This window comes from Sciurus carolinensis, chromosome 3 (genome assembly GCF_902686445.1).
Source record: "Sciurus carolinensis chromosome 3, mSciCar1.2, whole genome shotgun sequence".
Taxonomy (NCBI): Eukaryota; Metazoa; Chordata; class Mammalia; order Rodentia; family Sciuridae; genus Sciurus; species Sciurus carolinensis.
Window position 1 is genome coordinate 62,481,714 of NC_062215.1, and position 25,733 is coordinate 62,507,446.

At 39.9% G+C, this 25,733-nt stretch overlaps 2 protein-coding genes across 5 annotated transcripts; one reads left to right on the top strand and one right to left on the bottom strand.

Annotated features, from left to right (window-relative positions):
- Positions 1-70: 70 nt before the first annotated feature.
- Glod4 (glyoxalase domain containing 4) lies at positions 71-18,259 on the bottom strand. 3 transcript variants are annotated; one of them, XM_047545818.1, is made up of 9 exons: positions 18,109-18,259; positions 17,201-17,250; positions 15,535-15,655; positions 13,879-14,023; positions 9,178-9,314; positions 7,810-7,896; positions 7,435-7,548; positions 7,259-7,345; positions 71-611 (listed from the first exon to the last, which is right to left on the bottom strand). In XM_047545818.1, the coding sequence occupies exons 1-9, from the start codon at positions 18,232-18,234 to the stop codon at positions 546-548; spliced, it is 933 nt and encodes a 310-aa protein (XP_047401774.1). In that variant the 5' UTR covers positions 18,235-18,259; the 3' UTR covers positions 71-545. The 3 variants fall into 3 exon arrangements, with proteins under 3 accessions (XP_047401774.1, XP_047401775.1, XP_047401776.1); XM_047545819.1 differs by lacking the exon at positions 17,201-17,250 and having other exon boundaries at positions 18,109-18,233; XM_047545820.1 differs by lacking the exons at positions 17,201-17,250; positions 18,109-18,259 and adding an exon at positions 16,982-17,130.
- A 52-nt stretch (positions 18,260-18,311) lies between these two features.
- Positions 18,312-24,174, top strand: Mrm3 (mitochondrial rRNA methyltransferase 3). 2 transcript variants are annotated; one of them, XM_047545816.1, is made up of 4 exons: positions 18,312-18,643; positions 18,912-19,156; positions 20,923-21,090; positions 23,432-24,174. In XM_047545816.1, the coding sequence occupies exons 1-4, from the start codon at positions 18,330-18,332 to the stop codon at positions 23,965-23,967; spliced, it is 1,263 nt and encodes a 420-aa protein (XP_047401772.1). In that variant the 5' UTR covers positions 18,312-18,329; the 3' UTR covers positions 23,968-24,174. The 2 variants fall into 2 exon arrangements, with proteins under 2 accessions (XP_047401772.1, XP_047401773.1); XM_047545817.1 differs by lacking the exon at positions 18,312-18,643 and having other exon boundaries at positions 18,964-19,098.
- The last annotated feature ends 1,559 nt before the right edge of the window (positions 24,175-25,733 follow it).

A 25,733-nucleotide genomic window follows, 5' to 3' on the forward strand; every position in this document is an offset into this window, starting at 1 on the left:
GGCTACTCAAAATGTAAAAGCAAGTCAAACGGGGTTTAACCAAATCTTTTTGTCCAAGGAACAGAATTTCTTTTAAAAAAAGTATATGTCAGACCTGCCAGAGAGGACATTAGAACAGTTTATTATTATCAGATGCTGGAATTATGATGATTATAAGCAACTGATCTGGATTTATTTGAATAGTCACTACAGTAAAATCTACATGATTCATCAAAATTCTCTCCATCCCCAACCAAAAGCTGCACCATAGAGCTGTTCCAGTCTTGAAAATAATTTGTTATTGATCTATTACAGTTACACAGAATGTGCAATTCCAAAGTGTAGATTAGTGAGTTCCCCTCTACCTGGATTAACGATAATTGGATTTCATTTCTAAAACATACCAGAGTTTTCAAAGATTGAAATATACAAATCTTCAGTACCCAGGTCTCCTTGCCTTGGTAGGGCACAATGAAGTTGTAAGAGCATTTATCAAAAAGAGACATATCAGGTCTTATAGGTGCCACGCAGGAATCATAAATGCTTGTTTCACATGATGTCTTCCATTAACCTGAAGCCTTTGGTTTATTTCTTTCAGCAAACCACTCATCACTTTTATCTGCTGCCATTGCCTACAGAAACAGAAATATACATTTATTCCAAGTCTGAAAAACAAGATATAACCCACCTTACATCTCACTGTACTATGCACAAAGAAGAAACTGATATTTAAAGAATGTTCATCCAGTGTATTTTGTTCAATGTGACAGAGATGCTGGTGAGTACTGAGCAACTGCTTGGTGGTTATCACTCTGCAGGGTAAAGGGCAAAGCCTGTTGGCTGACTGATGCAAGAGTAGGGACCATGAATACCTGGCTGTGGGGTCTGTGGTAGAATAAGAATCTTTAGTGTTATGAGACTCAGATTGGGAATGAGGCCAAATAAGAAAAGGTATATTGATGTTTTAGCTTGTGAGCCTTGAATGATTCACTTTTTAAAGGCTCCTCCTAGTCTATTCCACCAATATTTGTTTGGTTGGATTAGTTTTGTGCCTACTAACTCAAAGAGAATTTGTGTTAATGAAAGAACTCTACAAGGGTTCTTTTAGTGGTTTGGTAAGGAAAAACATTTATGCAGTCAAAAAGCAAGTATGGAAATACCTTTCTAAAAAAAATGAATTTTCATCACAAGCTAGGTACTATGGTGGATCTGGTGTGGTTGCTGCAACATAGTCTGAGGTTCTGGGCCTATATAGAACAGTTAAGGGCTCAGATATTACTTTGTACAGAGAGTGTGTATGTGCCTTGAGGTATTTACTACAATACAGCCATGAACAAAGTGGTACCTGACCAAAAAGAAACAATTAATTGGAGAAAGTGTAAAAAATACCCATCAGTAGGAAGTCACAATATGATGTCAGCAATTGAAAATGAGAAAACAAATATATATACTGTATATATCTGTTTAGAAACAGTAAAGCTGATGGTGGCAGTCTTGGGCAATGAGACTCAAAGATAGGGCAAGACATTACATTTCATTTATATAAAATCAGTACTGATTTATTATTTTGATGAAAATAAAAGGTACTTAAAGATCAAAGGTAAGATAAAAAGCAACAAAAATTCACAAGAGTTAGAACTGCAAATTTTTCTGTCTTTTAGGCACCATAAAAAGTGGAGGGACAGAACCCAGAAAACTTTCTGAGTTTTGACACACAAGTTGAAGAACAGGGAGAGAAAACACTCTTCAGGCAGAGAAAAGATTTGGGTTAATATAAACAGTTCAAAGGGACTAAAACAGGGATAGGTAAGGGACCTTAGGGAGAGAGGTAGAATAGGTTAGAGAGTAGAGAAGGGCCAGACATATCACATATTCTGTCAGAGGGTTTGGAATGCATCTTGAAGGTAATGGAGAGCTATCAGAAGACTAAACAGTTGTAAGAATTACTGGATTGCTGCTGTGGGAAGCTAATGCTGGCACCAAGAAAGGGGTGCCAGAAGATGGCAGGAGGCTTTTGCAGTATTACAGGGGACAATGAAGATATTTGCAGAACTCACATCTCTTGATGACCAACAGCTAACAGAATTTAGTAGTGTGAAGAAACAATATGCAAATGAAACAAAAAAAAAAAACTGATCCTGAGGACTGTGGCTTGAACATCGGGATAAAAGATATATGGTACATACCATCCACAAGAAGGCTACAGAGGAAGGAAAAGAACCAACTGTGAAGCCCAAAAGACCTCCACCCAAGCCCTTGCCTGTCACTTAGCTGAATGAATGATATTCATAGCCAAATGGCTTAATCTTTTTGAGTCTCAGTTTTCTCATATGCAAAGAGGAATGCTACTTACCTTACAGGTTGTGCTAAGAATTACAGAATGTACACAAAACACTTAAGAATTGTGTCAAGGAGCTGGCGTTGTGGCTCAGTGGGAGAGTGCTTGCCTAGCATGCATGAGGCACTGGGTTGGATTCTCAGCACCATATACAAATAATAAAACAAAGGTCCATCAATATCTAAAAAAATTTTTTTAAATAATGTGTCAAAATAAGAGATACTTAATAACAATCTCCACTGAATATTATTAAAAGAAGAATGGATTTCCTTTTTTTTTTTTTTTTGAGTTACAGACATGCTGAGTTTGTAATGTCTCTGCGATCCTACCGTGAAGAGGCTCACTGGACACAACACTGGTCTGGAAACCAAAAACACTAAATATAAAAAGTGGATAAATGGGCTTCCTGGCTCTTCAAGATTACTGGGCTGGGGATACAGCTCAGTGATAGAGCATTTGCCTAGTATGTGCATGGCCTGTATTCAAAACCTAGCACTACCAACAAAATAAAATAAACAGCCAAACCATAGTGGTGGTGCATGCCTGTAATCTCAGCAACTTGTGAGACTGAGGCAGGAGGATTTCAAGATTGAGGCCAGCCTCAGCAACTTAGAATACCCTTGTCTCAAAATAAAAAATAAAAAGACCTAGGGATGTAGCTCAGTGGTAAAGTACTCCTGGGCTAAATCCTTAGTACCAAAAACAAAAGAAAACAAAATAGGCAATCAATAGACTAGAAAAAAATACTTGCATTTGCAGATATCTACCAGATTACTTATATCCACAATATACAAAGAACTCCAACAAATCAATAAAAAGAAAAACTAATAAAAAAATAGATTTGAATGGGCCTTAAAAGATGAGCAAATACTCAAAGAAGAGAAAGGACATTTCAGGAGAATAAAACAATATGATTAAAGAAACAAAGTGAAAAATATATTCTTAGAGATTAGTGAAAAGCCTAGAATGGTTAAAATGTAAAAGAGATCAAAAGTCTACCTTTCAACTCATTTGTCATGAAATTCACTGGATCGTATAAATTGTTCTGTATTCTAATTAAATTAAAGCTAGTCACAAAAATGTAGGGCAAACCAACAGTATAAAAAAAAATGGAAATTTTAATAACTGGATTTTATCCCAGCACTGCAAAAAGAGAGTGAGAGGGAACAAGAACTGGATTTTAGGTGACACTGCTGATACACAGCCCCCACCCCAGTGCCAGGGACTGAACCCAGGGCCTTGAGGATGCTAGCACTAAATCACTGAGCTATCACCCCAGCCCATACTGTTTATTTTTTAAAAATGTGACAATGTCAACATGGTATGTAAGAAAATTGTTTAATTCCTACTTCTTTAGATTGTTGTAAAAAGTATAAAATACTGAAGTATTTTAGGAATTTTAAAAATGGTATGTTATCTGAGATTTGTCTTAGAAATTCCCAGCAAAAAAAAAAAAAAGAAAAGAAGGTCTGGGGATGGAAAGAAAGAATGATGAAAAACTATGGTACAGAGGTGATGGGTGAGAGTCACACAGGGGATTTGTTGTACTCTTGAGTATATTTGGAATTTTCAATTAAGAAATACTAAAAAATATAACCTATTGTGAAAAAAATGGACAAAAGACTTGAACATATAATTTACAAAAGAAGAAAGCAAATGGTCCATAAGCTTATGAAAAGGTGCTCACCATTATTAGTCATCAGGGAAATATAAATTAAAAACAAAATAAGAAGTGATCTTTCAAGTGTTAGGATGGCTAAAACCCAGAAAACACAAACCCAAAATGTTGGTGAAGATGTGGAGCAACTGGAACTCTCATACACCTAGGTACTTCCCCCTTACCCTCAAGTGATACCTTCTCACACCCCTAGGGGGATGCCAGAAACTGTGGAGAGTACCAAACCCTATAATTTAACGTGTTCCCATCTTAACTAGGTACTTTTATGTGCTATGGCAATAACTTTTGCATTTTGAGGTGCAATAGCAAAACTGACACAAATTTCTTTTTACTTCTTTAAATTTTATAGGTAAAAGATTTGTTCATACTGTTGATCTTAGAATCTCAGCATGGTTCTTCATTTTGATTTGTTTTCTTTCCTTATTAATCAAGAATTTTTACCTTTTCTTCTAGAAGAAGCACTTCGCAGCTTCCCTTTGGCATAATAAAATTGCCAACATCACTACTCTTGTGCTTTGGGGCCGTTATTAAATAAAATAAGGGTTGCTTGAGCTCAAGCACTGCTATATCAAGGCATTTAATCTGAAAACCAAGATGGTTACTGATTGACTAATGTGAGGGGAGTGTATACAGTGCGGATACACTGCATAAAGGGATGATTCAAGTTCCAAGTGGGATAGAACAGTAAAACAGGAGATTTCATTATGCTACTCAGAGCAGTGTGCAATTTCAAATGTAGCCATTATTTATTTCTGGAATTTTCCATTTAATATTTTTGAACACAGGTGACTACAGGTAACTGAAATCATGTGAAAAGAGAAACTGCAGTTAAGGGGGGACTACTATAGGATAATTACTATGGATAGCTATTTGATACTTTTGGATAAAGTAAAAGCAATTCTACTAGGAATTTACCCAAGAGACACAAAACATGTATCTACAAGAAGATTTAAACAAGAGTGTTGATAGCAGTCTTCTTTTTATTTTGTTATTTTTTTTTTTGCAGTGCTGGGGATCGAACCCAGGGCCCTGTGCTTGTGAGGCAAGCACTTTACCAACTGAGCTATCTCCCCAGCCTGATAGCAGTCTTCTTTATAAGAGATAAAAATCTGGAAACAGCTCAATTGTCTAACATTGTAGGAATGGATAAACAACTGTTAAAAAGATGAATACCACTCAAAAAGAAAAAAGGAAAGAAATAAATAAAACTTGATATATGTAATTACACAAAGGAATCTCAAAAATGTTGAGAGAAAGAAGCCAGGTACAAAAGAATATCTACTGAGTGATTCTATTTGTATGTATCCCAGAACAAACAAAACTAATCTATAGTGCCAGAAATCAGAACAGCACTTGCCTCTGGGAAAAGCTGTCAACAGAGATGTGAAGAAGGCAGGATTCTCAATCTCTAATATCAAAGAAGAGAGTTTAAGGGAAGGCATGAAAGAACAAGGGAAGAGTCCAGTAAAAAGTCAACTGAAAGGTTTCCTGAGATTCTATTTTCCTGCATAAAATTTATAAAAATGTATTTTCTATACATTTCCTGCTTTGTGAGGTTTGCTAAGCTCTATAAACCACAGAACAATCCCATGAAGAAGATATTCTTATTTTCTCAAATCTTTAGATAAGGAAGCTCAAGGAACTGAAGTAAATTGCTGAAGATCAGTTACATAGATTATAATGACAGAACTGGCACTAGACTAATTCCTTTAATCATTCAATAATCTATTTAGAGATAAACTAAGTGCAGTGGCATGTGCCTATAGTCCCAGCTACTTAGGAGGCTGAGACAGGAGGATCACTTGAAACCCAGGAGTTTGAGACCAGTCTGGGCAACAACTATAAGACTCTGTCTATCTGTCTGTCTGTCTGTCTGTCTCTCTCTCTCTCTCTCATACACACACAGCATATTCAGAAAATGTCTACTACATACCAGATATAAGTAAGAAGTTGGAATACAACAATGAGTAACTCCTTTGAAGATTGCTTGGAAAAAAATCTTGATTTTTAAAAATTTATATAAATTTTTAATAAGTTTTTTTAAAATAAAAAAAATTTAAGTCTTTAAATTTAAATCTTTAAATTTTTTTAGGGGTGGGGTGGTACCAGGAAGTGAACCCAGGGCTTTACACATGTTAAGCAAGCACACCCTATGCCTGAGCTACTTCCCCAGTCCTTTTTATTTTTATTTTGAGATAAGATCTTCCTTAAGTTTCCCAGACTGACCTTTAACTTTCAATCTTCCTGCCTCAACCTCTTAAATAGCTGGGACTACAAGCATGCACCATCATACAGGGTTGAAAAATCAAGTTTGATGAAAATAGAAAAGAAGTTTCTGGATTTGGCAAGATGGAGGTCCCAGTGATGTCAACATGAGCAACTATTTGAGTGACAAAGAGTCATTGCAGAATAGAGTGAAGTATAAAAGGGAGGTAAGAAGTAGAAACTGTGTGCAGACAGATTTTTTAAAGAAGAAATCTATAGCCCAGTGGCACACATCTACAATCCCAGCAGCTTAGGAGGCTGAGAAGGGAGATGGCAAGTTCAAGGCTAGCCTTAGCAATTTGATGAGGCACTGTCTCGAAAACAAAAAGGGCTAAGGATGTAGCCCAGTGGTAAAGCACCCCTGGGTTAAACCCCCAATACCAAGAAGAAAAGAAAAAGAAAAAAAAAAAAAAAAAAAAGAAAGAGAAATCTGTAAAGAAATCTAGAGAAGGGATATGGAATTAACACAAAGCTTTAAAAGATGGGAGCTACTGGAGCTTGCTTGTATGCTGATGAGAACAATTCACTAGGAAGAAAGAGACTGAGCTGTCAAATGGAAGAGATGAACAGAAAGCTAAGAAAATGAGAGGGGATAGTATCTGGCATTTCCATTCACCAAGCAGAATAATATAGTATACAGTCTCTAAGACAGTCTAAGTACACATAAGGGGTTATACAGGTGGCAATGAAGACACAGGTCCCTGGTTAAAAAAGTCACCTCAACAGCAAAAGGATGTGGTTCTAACAGTAAGAACATGGACCCTACTACTTTGGCCCTTCCCCATATACACTTTATGTCAACCCCTTTACGCCTATGGCAACATAATGTAGATATAAGACTCAAGGGCTGGGGTCAAAGCACAGTGGTATAGCGTTTGCCTATCAAGTGTGAGGCACAGGGTTCAATTCTCAGCACCACATAAAAATAAATAAAAGTAAATAAAGACCCACTGACAACCAAAAAAATATTAAAAACCAAAACTAAACAAAAGACTCACATCATCCAATAATTTGCTTCCCTCTGGATCCATTTTCGAAAGTTCTCGAAATGCTTCATCCCCAACAAAGCAAATTTCATGTCCATCCTATACCAATAAATATAAAAGCAATTTGGCAAAAGACATCTCTGAAGAAACCCCTGGTAGAGCCTGTCCCCTTGCTTAGTAATACTTACAGGGTCAGCCAGAATGACCACTTGTACTGTGGCCTTCCCTGGGGTATCCAGACTCACCAGGGGAGTCAGGATCGTCTGTTTCTCCCTTTTCATCAAGTCTTCTAAGTCTGGCAACTTGAGAAAAAGAAGGCAAAGTGAGCAAGGGTCACATACTACTTTTACAGCCTGGTTCTCATTAGCTCTAGAGGAGCATCTGATCAGAAAGAACCAAGGTGCCACTTGTTTAATTTTATTATCTTAATGGTTCTTGAAATAACTGTTGAACTTGATACCAAAGCCACAATCAGAATGAACCTAAAGAAAGGAAGGTCAAGGTTCTCAAGTGAGTGGAACTAGTCACAGAACTTAAACAAAAGTCAAGTTATCTAACATTACCTCTTTGTGGGGACAAGAAAAGGCAATTCTTCCAAAAGCTGCTGCATGGTCAACTGTACCCTTGATGCCCTGCAGCTCCAACTTACACTGAAAAGAAAGAAGAGTTTATGCTTTTGGACACGTTACATATGCATGTGGTAATAAAATTCACATAGTGGAGCTAGGGATGTAGCTCAGTGGTAAAGGGCTTGACTAACATGCTCAGACCCTGGTTGATCCTGGATCCCCAGCACTTAAAAAAAAAATTCAAACAGTACTAGAAGAAGAAAGTAAAATCAAAGTCTTCCTCCTTCTCTTACCCAAGAAGCAAACAGTCCCCATTTTCCAGAGTTTTATTCTAAGCACATTGTGTGTGTGTGTGTGTGTGTTTTGTTTTATATAAATGGTAGCCCAATTTACAAGTTATTCTATCATTTGTTTTCTCCACTTAATATTACTACACCAGTATATAAAGACTTGCCCCAGTCTTTTCAATAGCTGCATAGTAATCCATTCAGTTTTTTTGTTTTTGTTTTTTGGTAATAGGGATGGAAACCAGGCCTTGCACATACTAGGCAAGTCCTCTACCACTAAGCTACATCCCCAGTATCCCATTCTATGGATTAACCATACCTTTTAAAAAATTCCTCTAATCCAAAGGACATGAAGGTTCTTATCTTTTACTACTGCAAACAATGCTATAATAGATAACCATGTACATGCTTCTTTGTGCATATGTATGATGAGTATATCTATAAAAAGATATAACCCCAGCAACTTAGGAGCCTGAGGCAGGAGGAACACAAGTTCAAGGTCCAGCCTGGGCAACTAATAGAGACGCTGTCTCAAAACAAACCAAGATACCAACACAACTCAAAAAAAGGACTGGAAATGTCACTTAGCAGTAAAGCAGTTGCCTAGCACCTATAAGACCCTGGGTTCAATCCTGAGTGCCAGCAGAAAATAAAACATCCAAGAAGTACAATGGCTGGGTCAAAGTATAAAGACAAAATCAGGCTCAAATGCTAAGTTATTAAAAAAAGTAATAACATATACATATATAAAAATAGAGCATGTATTAAGTCTTGTCTATGTCTAAGAAATTCCATTTCTTCTTTTTCTGTGTGTTGGCAGTGCTGAGGATAGAACCCAGGGCCTTACATATTAGACGATTGCTCTACCACCATACCATATCTCAGCCCATTCCACTTCTAAAAGGCTATATTCCCAAACAGAAACAAAACTAGTATGAGTGGTGAGATTATCACTAATTTATATTTTCTTCTTTCTATCTGTATATTGAATCACTGTGAACAACCTTCATATTTCCCTCATTTATAGGCCAAACTCAAAGGAACAAGTTAGTTATTTCTCTCCAAGATCACTTACCTGGTTATCAGCATAGCCCAGCAAAGCCCTTTGCTTCTCTTTATCTTGTTCATAAATTTTCATTCCCAGTAGATTAGACCAGTAGTTCAAGGACTTCTGAAGATCAGACACTGCAAGAGTTACTTTCAATACAGGATCTGTAAAGTAATAAACCAGCAGGAATAGATAGGTCATTTTGGTACAACAAAATAAAAAAGACCAAGCTGGGTGTGGTGGTGCATCCCTATAATCCGAGAAGGAGGCTAAAGCGAGAGTAGTGCAAGTTCAAGGTCAGCCTCAACAATTTAGAGACTCTGTCTCAGCAATTTAACAACTCTGTCTCAAAATGAAAAATAAGTGCTGGGTGCAGTGGTGCATGCCTGTAATTCCAGTGGCTTGGGAGGTTGAGACAGGAGCATCAAGAGTTCAAAGCTGGTTTCAGCAACGGTGAGGCACTAAGCAACTCAGTGAGATCTTGTCTCTAAATAAAATACAAAATAGGTCTGAGAATGTGGGCTCAGTGACCGAATGCTCCTGAGTTCAGTCCCCCAGTACCAAAAAAAAAAAAAGGCTTGGCGTGTAGCTCAGGAGTGGAGCAACCCTGGTTTCAATTCCCAATCATACAAAAATACATACACACCAAAATAGGCTCAATCAAATGTAAGAATTTAATTAATGGGGGTGGAAAGATTGCTCAGTAGTAGAGTGCATGCCTTGCATATGTGAGGCTCTTGGTTTGATATCCCCCAAGAGAATTTAGTTTATGATTAAAAAAAGAATTTTAAGTCAATATGCAAGGGCACCTCATTTAATAAATGACACTAATTTAACTGGTTAATCACTTGGTGGGAAAAAGGTATATATATATGAATTAAATGCATTTCTGATGGGCTAAAGGACTAAGTTTAAAGAATAAAACCAATAAAATATTAAATACAGGTGATAATTTATACAATTTTAGATTGGAATATTTTTATTTAAACATAACACCCAAACTAAAAGAACCAAGAAGAAAAAAAGCCTGCCAGGTTAATTACACAAACAGAAAATTCCTAGACAACAAAAACCAAAAAAAGAATTCTAGGGCTGCGGGTGGTCACTGGTAAAGTATAGGCCTAGCACATATAAGGCCTTGGGTTGAATCCTGAGTGCCCCTTGTCCACCAAAAAAATTAAGATCAAAAAGTAAAGAATCAGGGAAAAAATTTTGCTACACAAGACAAAAATTTATTAATGTGAAAGTCATATTTAAGCACCAATAGGAAAAAGATGAACAGCCTAGACAAACTGGCAAAAGGTACAAAGCTGTTAGCCACAAAAGGAGGAACTGCAATGGTCACTGAACATGTGAAAAATTTATTCAGCCTCACAAATCATCAAAGAAATCTGAATTCATATAAACTATTTCATCTAACTGGCAAATGATTTGATTTTTCATTATTATTATTTTAATTTTTATTCTTTTGGCAAATAATTTTTTTTTCACATTGCTAGGAATTAAACCCACATCCCCAGTCACTCACAAATAATTTTAAAAGTTAGCAGTGTTAACTTTGTGTTTATGTTGGTGTTGGGTGGGGGGAAGACAGGAGTCACAATGATAGAATACTCAGAGTATAAATTAGTACATTTCTGGGCAATGATAATGATTTGATAATTGCCTGGCATGTATGAGGACAGGACTGGGTTCTGTCACTAGCACTGTTTAAAAAAAAAAAAAAAAAAAAAATTCTTGACAGAATGTATCAAAATCTTTAAAAATGTACATTGCAAAGGGCAAGTCCAGTTTCAGCAATTCAAAAAGTAATTGTGGATGTATGAAGGTCTTTCATCACAAAGACCTTTGTCAGTGTTGCCCAGAACAATGAAACATTAGCAATAACATAAATATTCAACAACAGAGAATTGTTTATCTTCCTACAATGTAATAATGCAATGGAATTCCTGCAATGGATTATGAAGAGAGATATATATTTAATTAATATGATTTATAGATATTTCATACATATAAACATATATTTTATATATATGGCAAGGTGTTTCTCACAAGTGCTTCCTCCTGGCAGACTTGATTATAGTTTCTCCATTATTTTAAAAATCAACTAGTCAGGTGTAATCCCAGCAACTCAGGCAGCTGAGGCAGGAGGATCACAAGCTCAAGACCAACTTCAGCAACTTAGCAAGACCCTATCTCAAACTAAAAAATAAAAAAAGGGATGGGCATGTGGCTCAGTGGTTAAGCACCCCTGGGTTCAATTGTGGTACCAAAACAAAACAACAACAAAAAACCAACAAGTGTCAGTTGATTTACAGCTTGAATGCAGGAACAGGAATGGGAAAAAATGTTTGAAACTACATAGGAGTGAATAATTCAAACAAAAAATGGATACCAGCTAGACTGACAGATTTAACTCCATTACCAACAGGAAATTAATGCCTTAAGGATATTACCATTATCTCCCAAGGAGGACAAACACATTAGAATTGTGACCAGCCTCAGCAACTTAGGGAGATCCTGTCTCAAAATAAAAATGAATAACAATGAATAAGTGATAAAGATGTGGCTCAGTGATACAAGTGGCCCTGGGTTCAATCCCTAGTATTGACAATAAATAAATAAATAAATAAATAATAAAGTCAGTATATAAAGCAACAATTGCCTATCAAAAAAATAACCACAGCTAGGAACAGTAGTGCATGACTATAGTCCTAGCAAATGGGGAGGTTGAGGTAGGAGGACCACAAGTTCAAGGCCAGCCTCAAGCAACTTAGCAAGGTCCTCAGCAACATAGTGAGATTCTGTCTCAAATAAAAATATGAAAGACTGGGGATGCAGTTCAGTGATAAAGTACCCCTTGGTTCAATCCCCAGTACCATAACAAAAAACAAAAGAAAAAAAACAACAAAAATGCTTTCCTCCACTGGTCTGCACCATGTCCCAAATGCTGAGTCTGATTTAGTTTTCAGTGCTACTTGTTTTTCATCTGGTGCTCAGCAAAAAGACCAGTCCATTTTATGTAGGAGGGTAGACTGGCTGTGTAGGACTTATAGCAAGCTGGCATTTCTGCACTTCATTGGTGACTGAAGGGGTTTTTATGCTTTTTGGTTTTTGTACAGGGGGACTGAACCCAAGGGTGCTTTGCCATGAGCTACAACCCCAGTCCTTTTAATTTTTATTTTTAGACAGGGTTTTGCTAAGTTGCTCAAGCCTTTGCGAAGTTGTTGAGGCTGGCCTCGGACTTGCAATCCTCCTGCCTCAGCTTCCAGGATTGCTGGCATTATAGGAGTGCCCCACCACAGCTGGCTTGGAAGAAAGAATTTATATGACTCTCTTCAAGTCACTTAGAGACGTGTGCTCACTGAGTGAAATGACAGGCAGAATTGTCTTTGATCCTTACCAGCGTCCTCCTGTAGCCCACCCGCCACTGCCACTACCCCACCCTGCACTTTTTTTTTTTTTCTATTGTTTTGGCAGAGAAGCAGTTGAATTTACAGGAATTAAATACACATGATGAAGCTGCATCTACCATGAAAAAACACACCCTGTGAAGTTTCTTTCCTGCTCTATGGGACAAGCAGTGTGGTGAGCTCCTCGCTTCTGTTTTGTCTCTTACTAAATACCAGCCTGGAGTTATGGAAACTAACGTCAGCTCAAGTGGTATGGCTAAGTAATCTAGGGATAGGGATAATTCTATTTCTCTTGCAATGACTGGTTCAGCAGCAGGCTGACCAGGAAGTTAGCTAAAAAATTTCAAGAAAGTTTTGCACTATTCTTTAAAAAGAGCAGTAAGAAGCTGGTTTCCTGATTCCTACCCAAAGTGAATGTGTGGGAACATATAGACCCAACTGCTACTGGCAGCCATCCTTAATCAAGAGAATTTAGTTTTAGGAGAAATACACCAAAGAAAACAGAACAGTTTAGAGATAATTTGGGTTCCTGATATCATTGCTGAGTAGTGACATGTAATTTTTCCATGAATAACTGCTCTGTGAGTTAAAAATTTTTCCTATCATCCAAATTAGTCTGAGTGGGGTATTCTATAATTTGCAACTGATAGAATCATAAGTAGGTACATTACCAATAGAACAGAACCGGTCTAGTTCTAAAATGAGAATATAATTACTCAAAAACAGGTAAGAGCACTGGCTTGTGAGGGACATGTCATGTAAATTCAGACTCTACAGGAGAAAATATATCTAACTCCCTCTCTTCTTCCATCAAAGGTAGCTTTAGACAGGTGCTCTGGTTTAGATCTGGAATGTCCCCAAATGCTCATGTGTTGAAGGCTTAGTCCCCAATGCAGCAATATTCAGAGATGGGACTTTTGGGAAATGACTGCATCACGAGGGTTCAGTGGATTGGTACACTGATGGGCTAATAATCTGAAGGTTTTATGAGGCGGTGGTGAAAACTGTAGGATGTTGGACCTAGTTGGAGAAAGTAGGTCATTAGGGGTATGACCTGGAAGGGCATTTCTTGTCCCTGGCCCCTTCCTCTCTCTGCTTCCCAGCTGCGATGACAGAGAAGCTTCCCTTAGCCATACCCTTTCACCATATTTGGCCTCATCTGAGGCTCAAAAAAACTAAGCCCCACCAACCATAGACTGAAGCCTCTCAAACCAAGTCAATAAACTTTTCTTCCTATATGTTGTTTATGCGGGTATTTTGGTCACAACAACGAAAAGCTAACACAACAGGTTTTTACTCATTCTGATGTAATTACCTGATTGAAGTAGACTCTGATTCTGCAAATAGAACTTATATCCTCCTGGGGCCTCAATTTCAAAAACTCCTTCTGCAACTTCACTGAGTGGCCACTCCAGCTTCCTGGCATTGCTGACAGCCTGGCTAGAAGCAAGTGTGATTCCCTATAACAAACAATGAAAACACCCACACACATAATCACAACAGATCTTCTACAAAACAAGGCACCAACATCCACTGACTCTAAGTCAAGTTACCTAAGATTTAATTGGCATTCAGAATTTTTCTTCTAGTAATTTCAAAGTACATTTTGGATATTTTCTCCCACAAAGATTCAGATCTTTATGAATCATAGAACAGAAGTTCAAATGTCAGTGAAGTATGGCCTATTTAATGCCAAAGATAATGTCTTCAAATGTTCAAGGGCTGGGGGCATAGATGAGTGGTACAGTACTTGTGAAGTATGTACAAGGCTCTGGGTTCAATCCTCAGTAAGGAAAAAAAAAATTTTTTTCCCGATATCTAGCCAGAGAAATCTTGATTTTTACCTTGGCCTGCCAGTTACCTATTTTGAGATTTCTTTCTTTCTTTTTTTTTTTTTTTTGGAGAAATGGTCTTGTTATGTACCCTAAGCTGGGCTTGATCTTGGCAATATTCCTACCTTAGACTCTGAGCTGATTTTTGCTTTTATTTTAATTTCTTCTATTTATGATTTGTTTAAATTTAGGGCTTCCTGGTGTTTGGCTTATTTGCAAATGTTGGTAACAATGATAACACAGTCTTCATTTTTGTGTAAAATAGGTACAAAACCCCAATTTGAGGGGGGAAAATGCAAACAAAACAATATAACATTTGCATGAGGCTAAGCTAAGATTGTGAAGCTACAGTGAGAGCCCAGCATGTCTCTGCTGAAACTTTGGGGCACCCACCAAACCAAGGGAGCATACTGTTCACTCCCATGGCCCCAGGAAGGGAGTTTTATATGAAAATAATGGACTTCTGGGGCTGCAGCTTCTGAGGTTCTACCTCTGCAAGTAAAGCCTGGGCATCTGATAAGGACAGGTTCTCCAGCCCAGGGTCATTTTTTGCTTTTAAAACAATAAAAAATTAAACCAACTATTAATGCACTCTAAATTTACTCTAAGTACAAAATAATGTAGATATGGCCTCTTGAAAAGGCCAGCCTCTTTTCTAACTTGGACTATTATAATAGTCTCTGCTCCAATCTTGCAATTCATCGCCCACTCTGCAGCCAGAGTAAACTTTTCAAAATGTACCGAACAGCCTGTTCTCAAGACAGCTGCTGGACCTTGCTCTTTCCTCTGCGCAAAACTCTTAATAGCTCTTCATTTCATTCAGATGGATTATAATGAACTAAAGGTTCAACACAATCTGATCCCAATGCCTACCACCTTTCTCCTATAATCTCCATTCCAGTCACACCAGCTTCCTTGCATTTTCTTCAATATGCCAGGTACTGCTTGAGGGCCTCTACACGGACTTTTCTCTCTGCCTGTAATGTTCTTTCCTGGATATCTACATGGTTAACTCCTTTATGTCCTCTGACCCTTTGCTCCAATGTCACCTCCACATGGACTCAGTCTCAACAAATTACTTCAGATTAAACAAGTCATCTACCCCAACCAAAAATCTACTGGAATAGAATGATATTTACCATGAAGTCATTGCCCAGCTTGTAGTCTCCAATGCCATAATTGTAAGTCAGCTCAGCAACAAAATGATCATCCTCAGGCCCAAATCCCACCATTGTTTTACTCCATTTCCCATCATAAGGCCTGGAAAAACGAAAGTAAATGAACCCAGATTTTACAATATGTAAAATCTGCTACAGTCCTCCCCCAAAGAATTACTGGGCACAGAATGATGGGCAGTCCCTTCTGAAACTATAAGTTCTCATATTGTTAGGATGACCTCAGAAGGTGCTGAGAGTGTTGTGGGCAGTGCTCATGGGCCCCCCTACAAGATTCAAAGATCACCTATTTGGCACTTACAGGAAGGAAAGATTCATTTACCTTTTCTTTTTCTGGCATTGGGAATTGAATCCATGGTCTCGTGTATACTAGGTAAGCGCTCTACCACAGAGCTGAGCTACATCCCTGGCCCTTTAAATGTTTTTATTTTGAGACAGGGTCTTGCTAAGTTGCCCAGGCTGGTCTCAAACGCATAATCCTCCTGCCATAGCCTCGTTAATAGCTGGGATTAAAGGCATATATGTTTACTTTCCTTTAAAGCAGGGAAAAGAATCCTAAAGAAAATTCTCCAATCTGACCTTGGTTTGTTTATTTACATACCAATCAACAAGCACACAAATCCCAACAGGTGTTGGATTTTCCAACTTGATGTGGCTACTAAACTTAAGAGATACTCAATAACCAATTTTTCATCTGGTGCATATATTTGGGTTTATGGTATAATATGAAATATACTGGTCTTTATTCAATTCCTGTCACAGACGTCCTAAAATCCTTGGAATTTCCTGAGATCTTGGGGTGTCTTTTGTAACTCATAGTAAGCCCTTTCCATAACAACTGAATTTAGGGTAATGAACTGTCTTAGAGTGGGGCCCCTAGATAGCCCTAGAATAGGGCTGACTCCATAAAGACCACGTGATTAGAGGGTTTGAAGTTTTAGCCTCACTCCCTTTGGGAAGCGGAGGGTCTGGAAATGAAGCTCCATTAATCTGTGTAAAACTATTGAACAACAAAACTTGATGAGCTTCTGGGCCACGGAACACACGGAAGTACTGTGAGGGTATATATCCAGAAAAAATATGGAAGCTCCACACCTCCTCTTTCCCACACCCTGCTCTATGTACCTTTTCTACTTGACTGTTCCCAAGTAACAACCTTTACAATAAACCAGTACATAGAAGTAGTGGTTCCCTGAGTTCTGTGACCCATTCTAGCAAACAAGTGAATCTGAGGAGGCAGTCATGGGAACCCCCAATTTATAAATGGTAAATCGGAAATATCAGAGGCCCAGACTTGTGACTGGCATCCAAAATAGGGGTAGTCTTGTGGTAGTGAGCCTTTAATTTGTGATTTCTGACACTAACTTTAGGTAGCTATATTAAGAATTGAATTGAACAGCAGGACACCCACCTGGTATTGGGAGAGTTGGAGAACTGTCTGATTTATCAGAAGTGCTATGTGAGAGTGCAGAGAAACAGGATGGTTTCCCCAGTGTTCTTCAAGTTACCTCCCTGATTTACTGACTCCTTCATTTATTCCACTGCTTCATACTCACTTTGAGAAACTGCCTTCTGTTCTCCTGGGGGTATTCAGAGCCTAGAGGAGATTTTAAGATACAAGGTATCATACCCATTACAGGCAGCTTTGCAGCCTTCTTCAAATTCTTCATGCCGTAGAACCTGGTAAGGGAATCAAAATAAATTGTAAGCTCCCTAAAAACTTCCTTCCACGTTGTTAAGTGACCCCTGCAGAATCACAGCTTCTCAGAGCTGGAGACATGTCATCTGGGGGCAAGTGAATGGATTCTGATCTTATGCTTAGATCTGGATTGTTAAAAAGCGAGTCGGTGATTTATCCAGAGATTGAGTCCCTAAAAGAGACCATACAAACCAGCCCTGATCAAAGCAAAACCTTGAATATGCTGACTCTACCCGCACTGAAAGGCTCCAAACTAGAAGAGATTGCGTTATCAATTTTAAGAGTATTATATGTTTTTGCTTGTTTACTATCCTTCCCAGTACACTGGAAGTTCCCCCAGGGCATAAGTTCAATAAATATTTGTGAATGTACTTAAGTGAAAAAACATGCGCAGACATAGTATGTCAATCCTCCTAACGCCCACCTTGGTGGCCCTCGCCTGTAATCCCTCCGGAAACTGCAGCAGGAGGGTCTATGAAGCTAGTAAATAGAAGACTATGACTATGAAGCTAGACTATGAAGCTAGTCTGGACGATTTAGCGAGATCCTGTCTCAAACTAAAATGAAAAAAGGCTGGAAATGTAGCACAAGTGGTAGAACGCTTATAGAGCATGTGGGAAGCCCTGGACTCAATCTCCAGTACCAAGAGAAGACAAAACAAAAAAGAGGCTTCTAACCAGTAACCAGGGACTCACAACTCTTCCTGACACTGAACACCCCGCAGGGCCAATGGAGAACGCTGGGCCCAACGCCCCCGGTTGAGGTTCACCACACACCCATTACCCCCCTCCTCCGCCAGGTGCTTCCAGTCTCGCGCGCCAGTCCCCGCCAGCCAGCACCTTCATCCCCAGGACATCTCGAAAGAAATGCGCGGTCTGAAAACGGTTTCCCACTTTGAATACGAAGTGTAAAGCTCGGCGACCCGACATAACTTCCACCGCCACACCGCCGTCACGCAGCGTCATGCAGCGCCGCCCCACCCACAGACGGCGCAGCGGGCTGGTGACGTCAGTATTAACCGACGGCGCGCGCTGATGACGTAACCAGCGGTACGGGGAAGATGGCGATGCTGGCGAAGGGCGTGTGTCGTGCCATGAGACCGTCGCTGCCGGTGGTTCAGACTTGGAATCTCAACGGGCGGCGCTGGGTCCGGGCACTGCGGCGGAGCCCCGTGAAAGTGGTGTTTCCATCGGGGGAAGTGGTGGAACGGAAGCGCTCCCCAGGGAAGCAGCCCCGCAAGGCAGCGTCTAAGGCGCATCCCCAGGAGCAGGGACAGAAACAGCCACTTCATTTGTCCCCGTCCCGTACGCCTCGTACCTGGGAAGAGACAGGGCTTCACTACGATAAAGCTTTTCCTGGGGACAGGAGGCTGAGGTGATGTGTTCCTGAGACTTGTCGTCTACTCCTGTTTTTCTTTTTGCTGCCCAGTGGGATCTTAACCACCACCTCCTCATGGAGGAGTTCTTCCAGAACAACCCTCTGGTTTTTATTTTAAATTTCATTTTATTTTTGCATTATGCGGAATAAGTGTCTCCTTTGGAATTCGTTTTTGTCTCTGCGAAGCTCTTTATGTCAGTTACAATTAGGTGTGTCTCAGTAAAAGGATGCTGGTACTTACCCATCTTTTTGTTTCTACTTACAGCAATGTAATGACAATAGTTAAGTCCAGGCCGTTTCGGGACAAGCAAGGAAAGATACTGCTGGAAGGTCGCAGGCTGATTGCAGACGCTCTGAAAGCTGGAGCTGTGCCAAAAGTTTTCTTCTTTAGCCGACTGGAATACATAAAGGAGTTGCCTGTTGATAAGTTGAAAGGTGTAAGCCTCATTAAGGTGAAATTTGAGGATATCAAGGATTGGTCCGACTTAGTAGCCCCGCAAGGAATAATTGGTCAGTGGTTACACAATGTATTGCTAGGTGTGAATACCTAGAATTTCTTGTTCATACTTGTCTTAGGGCAGCAGATTTTATTTAAACCAAATTTAAAGTGTTACTGCCTAATCTCTTCTTGGAGGCTTTGTACTTGTGTTGTCTTTGCAAAGAATTCTAAATTTTTCATTGTATTATGTTCCAGGGAAGTAACTCATTTATGGGAACAATTATATATAACAAGATGCTTGTGATATTTTAAAAGCTGTACAGTCTTGGGAGCATGCTTACAAAGGAAATTGAGTCTTTATTTGATATGAGTTTAAATATAAATAGCTTAGAAGTTTTGTTTGTTTTTGGTACTGTGGATTGAACCCAGAGGAACTTTATCACTGAGCTACATCTGGCCCTTTTTATGTTTTATTTTGAGACAGGATGTCTCTTGTTAAGGTGCAGAGGTTACCAAGGGTGGTCTTGAATTTGTGATCTTCCTGCCTTAATCTCTTCAGTGGCTGGAATCACAGCCACTGAACATGAGACCTTAGAAGTGACTCAGTCTATCCCTACTCTCATAACCCCTTCATTTTGTAGCCTTTGCAGAATATGTCCCAAAGTTAGTGCTTCTGAACTGGGATATTTGAAAAAGGAGTCCTTACTTGGCTGCATTCAGGTTTTTTAATTCAGATTCTTTTTCCTAGGAATGTACTTTGAATTTTTAAAACAAGCAATGGAAGATAAGACTAAAATAAATAGAGCAGACTGATAACTTTAAAAAAAATATTTAGGTTAGTCCTATAAATTATTAAAAACAAAAAATTTTAAAAAAAACCTCACCCAGTAGGAAAATGGTTATAACAACAAGAAAGTTCAACAAAGAGAAAACATAAATGAAGAAACTAAAGGAAAAAGGTCAAAATGGGCCAGTTAACTTGAAAAGCTGTTCAGCCTCTCTACTAATCAGGGAAAATGCAAGTTAAAACAATGAAATGCCATTTTTCCCATCAAAGTGGAAAGAGTTGAAACAAATACATAATATACTCTCTGATGACAAAGGTTTGAGTTGGGAACAGGTATTTTGTGTGCTCCAGATGTGAATAAACTAGAGTAACCTGTGGGGAGGGCAGTTTAGTGTCACTAACAGAGTGCATTTGTACTGTTTGTCCTTTTCACTTGTGGGTGTTTGTCCTAGAGAAATTTTCAGACACACACAGGGATATTCATTATAGCATTGCTTGTAATAAGGGTTTGAAATAATTTAACTGTCAGGGGAAGAACTAAATGAACTGTTGTATATAGTATTATTACAAAATAACATGCAAGACAGGAATAAGGTAGCTCTAAATATACATGGGCAGTTTCTTCAAGACATGTTATTGAGTGAAATTAGTCGATTACAGAATAATACATTGAGGGCTGGGGAGATAGCTCAGTTGGTAAAGTGCTTGCCTTACAAGCACAGGGCCCTGGGTTCGATCCCCAGCACTGCAAAAAAAAAAAAATACATTGAGTGCTTTTATATGTTGAAAAAAAAAAAAACACTTACATGTGGGTAGATGTCCCTATATTTAGGAAGATGCATAAAGGTTTTGGAAAGATACACTACAAGACTGAAAACAAATGGGATAGGCAGATCAGCACTGGTAGAATTTTGTTGTTGGAATTTTTTGTAGTCAGAATGTATTCATATATTCCCTATGTAATTACAAATACATAAAGAATAATAAGTAAATGAAAAATCAAATTATTTCCCACATCAGACAAGTGAACACCCTGTGTTGTTTCCTCAGGGATTTTTGCCAAACCTGACCATGTTAAAATGACATATCCAGAGACTCAGCTTCACCATTCACTGCCCTTATTTTTGATTTGTGACAATCTCCGTGACCCTGGGAACCTGGGGACAATTCTAAGATCTGCTGCTGGGGCAGGCTGCAGCAAAGTATTATTAACTAAAGGTAAGAACACCTGTTACTACATGGCTTGCTTGGCCTTTGTTAAATGAGTTAGGGCTCTGGGCAGACACTCATGGGTCTGAATCATGGATCTGCTCCTTGCTGGATGTGTGTCCATGAGCAGTATGCTAAGTGTCAGTTCCCTTATCTCTATAGTGGGAATAGTAACAGAATCTTACTCAGTTTTTTTGAGGGTTACTTGAGGTGATGCAAATAAAGTACTTTACACCATGCCTGGCACAAGAAATACTGACAAGAAGTCAGTAAATGTTGATTTTCTTTTAAAGTTATTTGAAACCTATTAGGTTATTAAAGAAGAAATTTTTAATCAGGGCAAAAAATTTTAACACTTGATTTCAAGTCTTGTATTTAATGATCTTGAGTTTCCAAATTGTGTGTATAATGAGACCTTTCTAGCACTTAAATTCTGAATCCTGTGAAAGGAATGTGTCAACAGTGTGATTATGCCTTTGTGATACATTTCCCTTAGCCTCAGGTGGGTCACACAGTCCCACAAACCAATTAACCTTATTACATTCCTGTCTCTTAATCAGAAATGGGGATTAATAGACTTGGTTCTAAACAGATCTGTCAATCTCTTGGGATGTGCCTGAAAGACCTGTTCTACCTTGGGAGTGTAGGAGAGGGAGAACATCATTCATCAGAAACACTTAGGCTACCATTAAATATACTAATAGTGGCAGCCATTGCTGAGACTTGTCTAACTTGCTTGTTTCAGCTGTTCCCAGTCACACCCTGTTGGAGTATATTTCTCTGCTGGTGCGAGAGCTAGGTGCTGGGATTCCTTTATCAGTACCCACCTACTCCATTGTTGAGTACTGTGATAGCAGGGGTGGTTTGGGAAATGTGTTTATATAATCCAAGTGGCGTAGTTTTCACATTGATACTGGTGGCTGGTCTGAAAGAGATAGGGAAAGACAGAGTAGGAAACACTTAGTATGGTGCCCAGTGTCAAGGACATGAGGAGGAAGGAGAAAGTCTCACCTTTTCCTTACTCCCCACTAGGTGTAGGGGTCAGACCAGATAGCTCCTCTCACAGGTGTGAGCCCATCTTCTGGTCCCTTCCCCCCACCTCTTAGCCTGCAGCCCATCTCCCATCTCTGGTCCCCTGCAGTGTGTGGGAAAGCCAATAGGTGGGGATATGTGTGGGCACTCTCACGTTCTCAGTGCCTTTTTATAATCCTTTTAAAATGCAGTCTGCCTAGTTAATCTGTTCTAAATTTGACAAATTAACTTTTAAAATGACTTGTCATGAGACTTGTGCTAACAAGTTAGGGGAGGATAGCAGATACGTGATATAGTCATGACGAGGTGCCCTGGTTGTGCCATCTCTCCCACCTTGCCTACAGTGAGAGTAGACACTGGGAAAGGTCAAGTGTCTGCCTTGCAGCCAGTGCATGGGAGTGGTTGGGCCTAGCACTTGACTCTATATAGAAGAATATGTTTGCTAACCTTACCACAGTATGACAGAAGGGGTATGTGTGGGTGACAGAACTGCCACCTGGGTTCAGGCTCATATTCCCCCTGGATTGCTGTACTGGCCTTCTACCTAATTGCCTCATTTCTAGTGTGGGAAATCTTTTCCATTCCAGACTGAACATTGAAGTCAAATGAGTGTTTCTGAACCATAAATCAGATTCTTTACTGTTGTGCTGAAAATCCTTCAGGGCATCATACTGTCTTCTGAAAAAAAATCCCAACTCCTCAGTTTAGCTGCCTTGGCCGCTGCCTGCCTCTCATCTCTTCTCCCACACCCCACCCCACCATCAGCTGCAATTCTTAGACTGTGGCATTCTCCCCCTTCTCTGACTTTGTCCTCTGCCTGGGCCTTTCTCTAATAAGATCCTTTTATCCTTCAAGACCCAGCTCAGTGTCATGGTCTCTTAGATGTTTGGTGTTTTTCCTGAAAGCCCTGCTTTTTACCAGGGTTTTCCATTATCCTGTTCATGTTTTTATATTGTTACTAATATTCTTGTCACCTGATTAGATATTGTCCCAGCACTGCAAGCTACTGTACCCTGAGTTCCTGGAGGTTGGGGTGTTTTAATTCCCTTTGCATCCCCTGTATAGTGTCTGGTGTATGTGTGGACAATGTCAAAGAGATGAACAGAATCCCTCTTCAGCACTAGCAGGGATTAATCCTGCAGTTCCTTTGCTAGACACCACCATCACTGGGAAGACTCTGGAAGATACCAACTATCAAGAAGACTCCACTGGAATAAACTTTTGCTTTATTTTCTGATCCAGAATTAATCTGATTTACTCCAGAGCTCCCAATCTGAGGCTTATGCAATCTTGATTAAATCTTCTCTTTATTTTCTAGGCTGTGTGGATGCCTGGGAACCCAAAGTGCTACGGGCAGGCATGGGGGCACACTTCCAGGTGCCTGTTATCAACAATCTGGAATGGGAAACAGTACTCAACTACTTGCCCCCTGATACCCGTGTCCACGTAGCAGACAACTGTGGCCTCTATGCCCAGGCCCAGATGTCTACTAAAGCCAGTGACCATGGCTGGGTGTGTGATCGAAGATTTCTGAAATTTCACAAGTTCGAGGAAGAAGAGGATATAGAAACTGGAGACAGTAAGGGCTGGCTCCCTGAAATTGAGGTTCAGAGTTATGACTTGGACTGGACAGAGGCACCAGCAGCTGTGGTGATAGGTGGGGAGACCCATGGCGTGAGCCTGGAGTCCCTGCAATTGGCCGAGAGCACTGGGGGCAAGAGGCTGCTGATCCCTGTGGTGCCTGGTGTGGACAGCCTGAACTCGGCCATGGCTGCAAGCATCCTGCTTTTTGAAGGAAAAAGACAGCTGCGGTTAAGGGTGGAACACTTGAACAGGGACAGGCGTTACCACTGAAATAGGGGACAGAAGTTCTGTTTGAGGATGCCTCCAGCTCCTGCCATCCCTAGCACACTGGAAGGAGGCTGGCAGAGTTGGTAACTGTGGCTTCCTGGGCCATACTCAGGAGGCAGGAGGTAGGCATTGCTGCTATTATACAGCATTGGAAAAACAGGAATTTCTACAAGTTTCTGCTTTTCCTCATAAATAAAAGGGTCAAAATTCTTCCTGAGATCTCCCATCTCTACCAATTTTGAGGGTGTGTGTGTGTGTGTGTGTGTGTATAAATATAAATTTTTTTTGGTGGGGGGAGGGCTGGGGACATAGCTCAGTTGGTAGAGTGCTTGCCTTGCAAGCACAAGGCCCTGGGTTCGATCCCCAGCACCAAAAAAAAAAAATATATATATAGATATATATATTTTTTTTTTTTTTTTTTTGCATGACCACATTAGTAGATCATGTGGCTCTGGATATATACATAATTTAATTGTCTACTGGGACTGAGGTGTAGCTCAGTGGTAGTGCTTGCCTACAATTTATGAAGCCCTGGGGGAGTCCACTAAGAAGCTTTTTTTTTTTTTTGGCCCAGAAAGTTCCCAAAGATATCTGATGGGTGTTTTACAGTCATTAAGTATTGGTTATGGGTCATGGCCAAGTCACCTCTGCCTGATAAGTGGTCACTGGAAAATAAAACTTTTATTAAGTATAGAACCAGCAGATGACATTAAAAAGTTTCATTTAAGTGTGGCCAGTGGGTCTCAGTGTCTCTTCATTTTTGGCCTAGCAAGGAGGGTGTTTCTGAGAGGAATAACCCAAGAAGCTAATGGCTGCAGGTCATGGAGGTCAACAGCTAGCTGTTCTTTGGGCTGGGATATGTCAACCCCTGGGGTCTGTTTAGGTCTCACTTCAGCAGCCACTGTTATACTTATTTTCCCCCTAATCTTTAGAAACAGCTTAATTCATCAAGTGGTATCACCCTCTTAGCACCTCTGCAAGGACCCTGTGCAGAAAAGGAAGAAATCTAGTTTTAAAATGTGCAGCTTACCCTGCAGCAGTGGGGAGAGCGTCACCCTTTTTACTAGCTTCTTGTCAATCCTATTTTATGTAGGACTCTCCACATGTCTGTGTGTGCTTTTTGTACATTCATAGGTATAATTTAGCCTGGAGAGTAGGGGACGGGTGGGAGACACTGTCCTTTCTCTTAAATGACTACAGGAGAGTAAATGGAGGTTAAGTTCTTGTTTGCTGAGTGATATTGGGAAATCACTGAATTTACTTGTTTAAATGTAACAACGTATATCCCTCCACCTACATAGAATGACAGCTGCCCAAGAATATGCCAGCATGTCTGGGTGCTGTGTGAACAGAGGTCTTCTGTGACAGGAGGGTGGCTGAAGTTCTGAGAGCTTGGAGCCCTTGGACCCGCCACTCTGCTGTAGGACCCACTGCAATTCTCTTAAACCCCCAGAGGAAAAGGACAAGCTAGGTGCCATCCAGGATGTAGCTGGGGAGGCAAGGACAGAGGCAGATGGCAATTGCTGCATCTAATGAGTGACTGTGGACTAGAGTGTTGGGACTCATTCCAAACACCTCTTTTACAACTACAAAGATAGGGTTGGAGTTGAGGACAACACTAGGAGTGTAGTTTTACTATATCCCTTTGGTACAGTGGTTCCTTTAATGAAGGAGTCCAATGGGACTCCTTGGGACTCTTCAGCTGCTCATTCCAGAGAGGTAGAGTGAGTTGCCAGCATGCCCAAGAGATACCATGGACCCCCTTTCCA

Coding starts and splice junctions, on each gene's coding strand:
- Glod4 (XM_047545818.1), bottom strand. CDS start 18,234: ATGACGCTGCGTGACGGCGGTGTGGCGGTGGAAGTTATGTCGGGTCGC. Junction 17,251..18,108: donor GAGATGTCCTGGGGATGAAG/GTGCTGGCTGGC, acceptor TTCCCTTACCAG/GTTCTACGGCATGAAGAATT. Junction 9,315..13,878: donor TCAGAGTCTACTTCAATCAG/GTAATTACATCA, acceptor ATTACTTTACAG/ATCCTGTATTGAAAGTAACT.
- Mrm3 (XM_047545816.1), top strand. CDS start 18,330: ATGGCGATGCTGGCGAAGGGCGTGTGTCGTGCCATGAGACCGTCGCTG. Junction 18,644..18,911: donor CCTGGGGACAGGAGGCTGAG/GTGATGTGTTCC, acceptor TTCTACTTACAG/CAATGTAATGACAATAGTTA. Junction 19,157..20,922: donor AGCCCCGCAAGGAATAATTG/GTCAGTGGTTAC, acceptor TTGTTTCCTCAG/GGATTTTTGCCAAACCTGAC.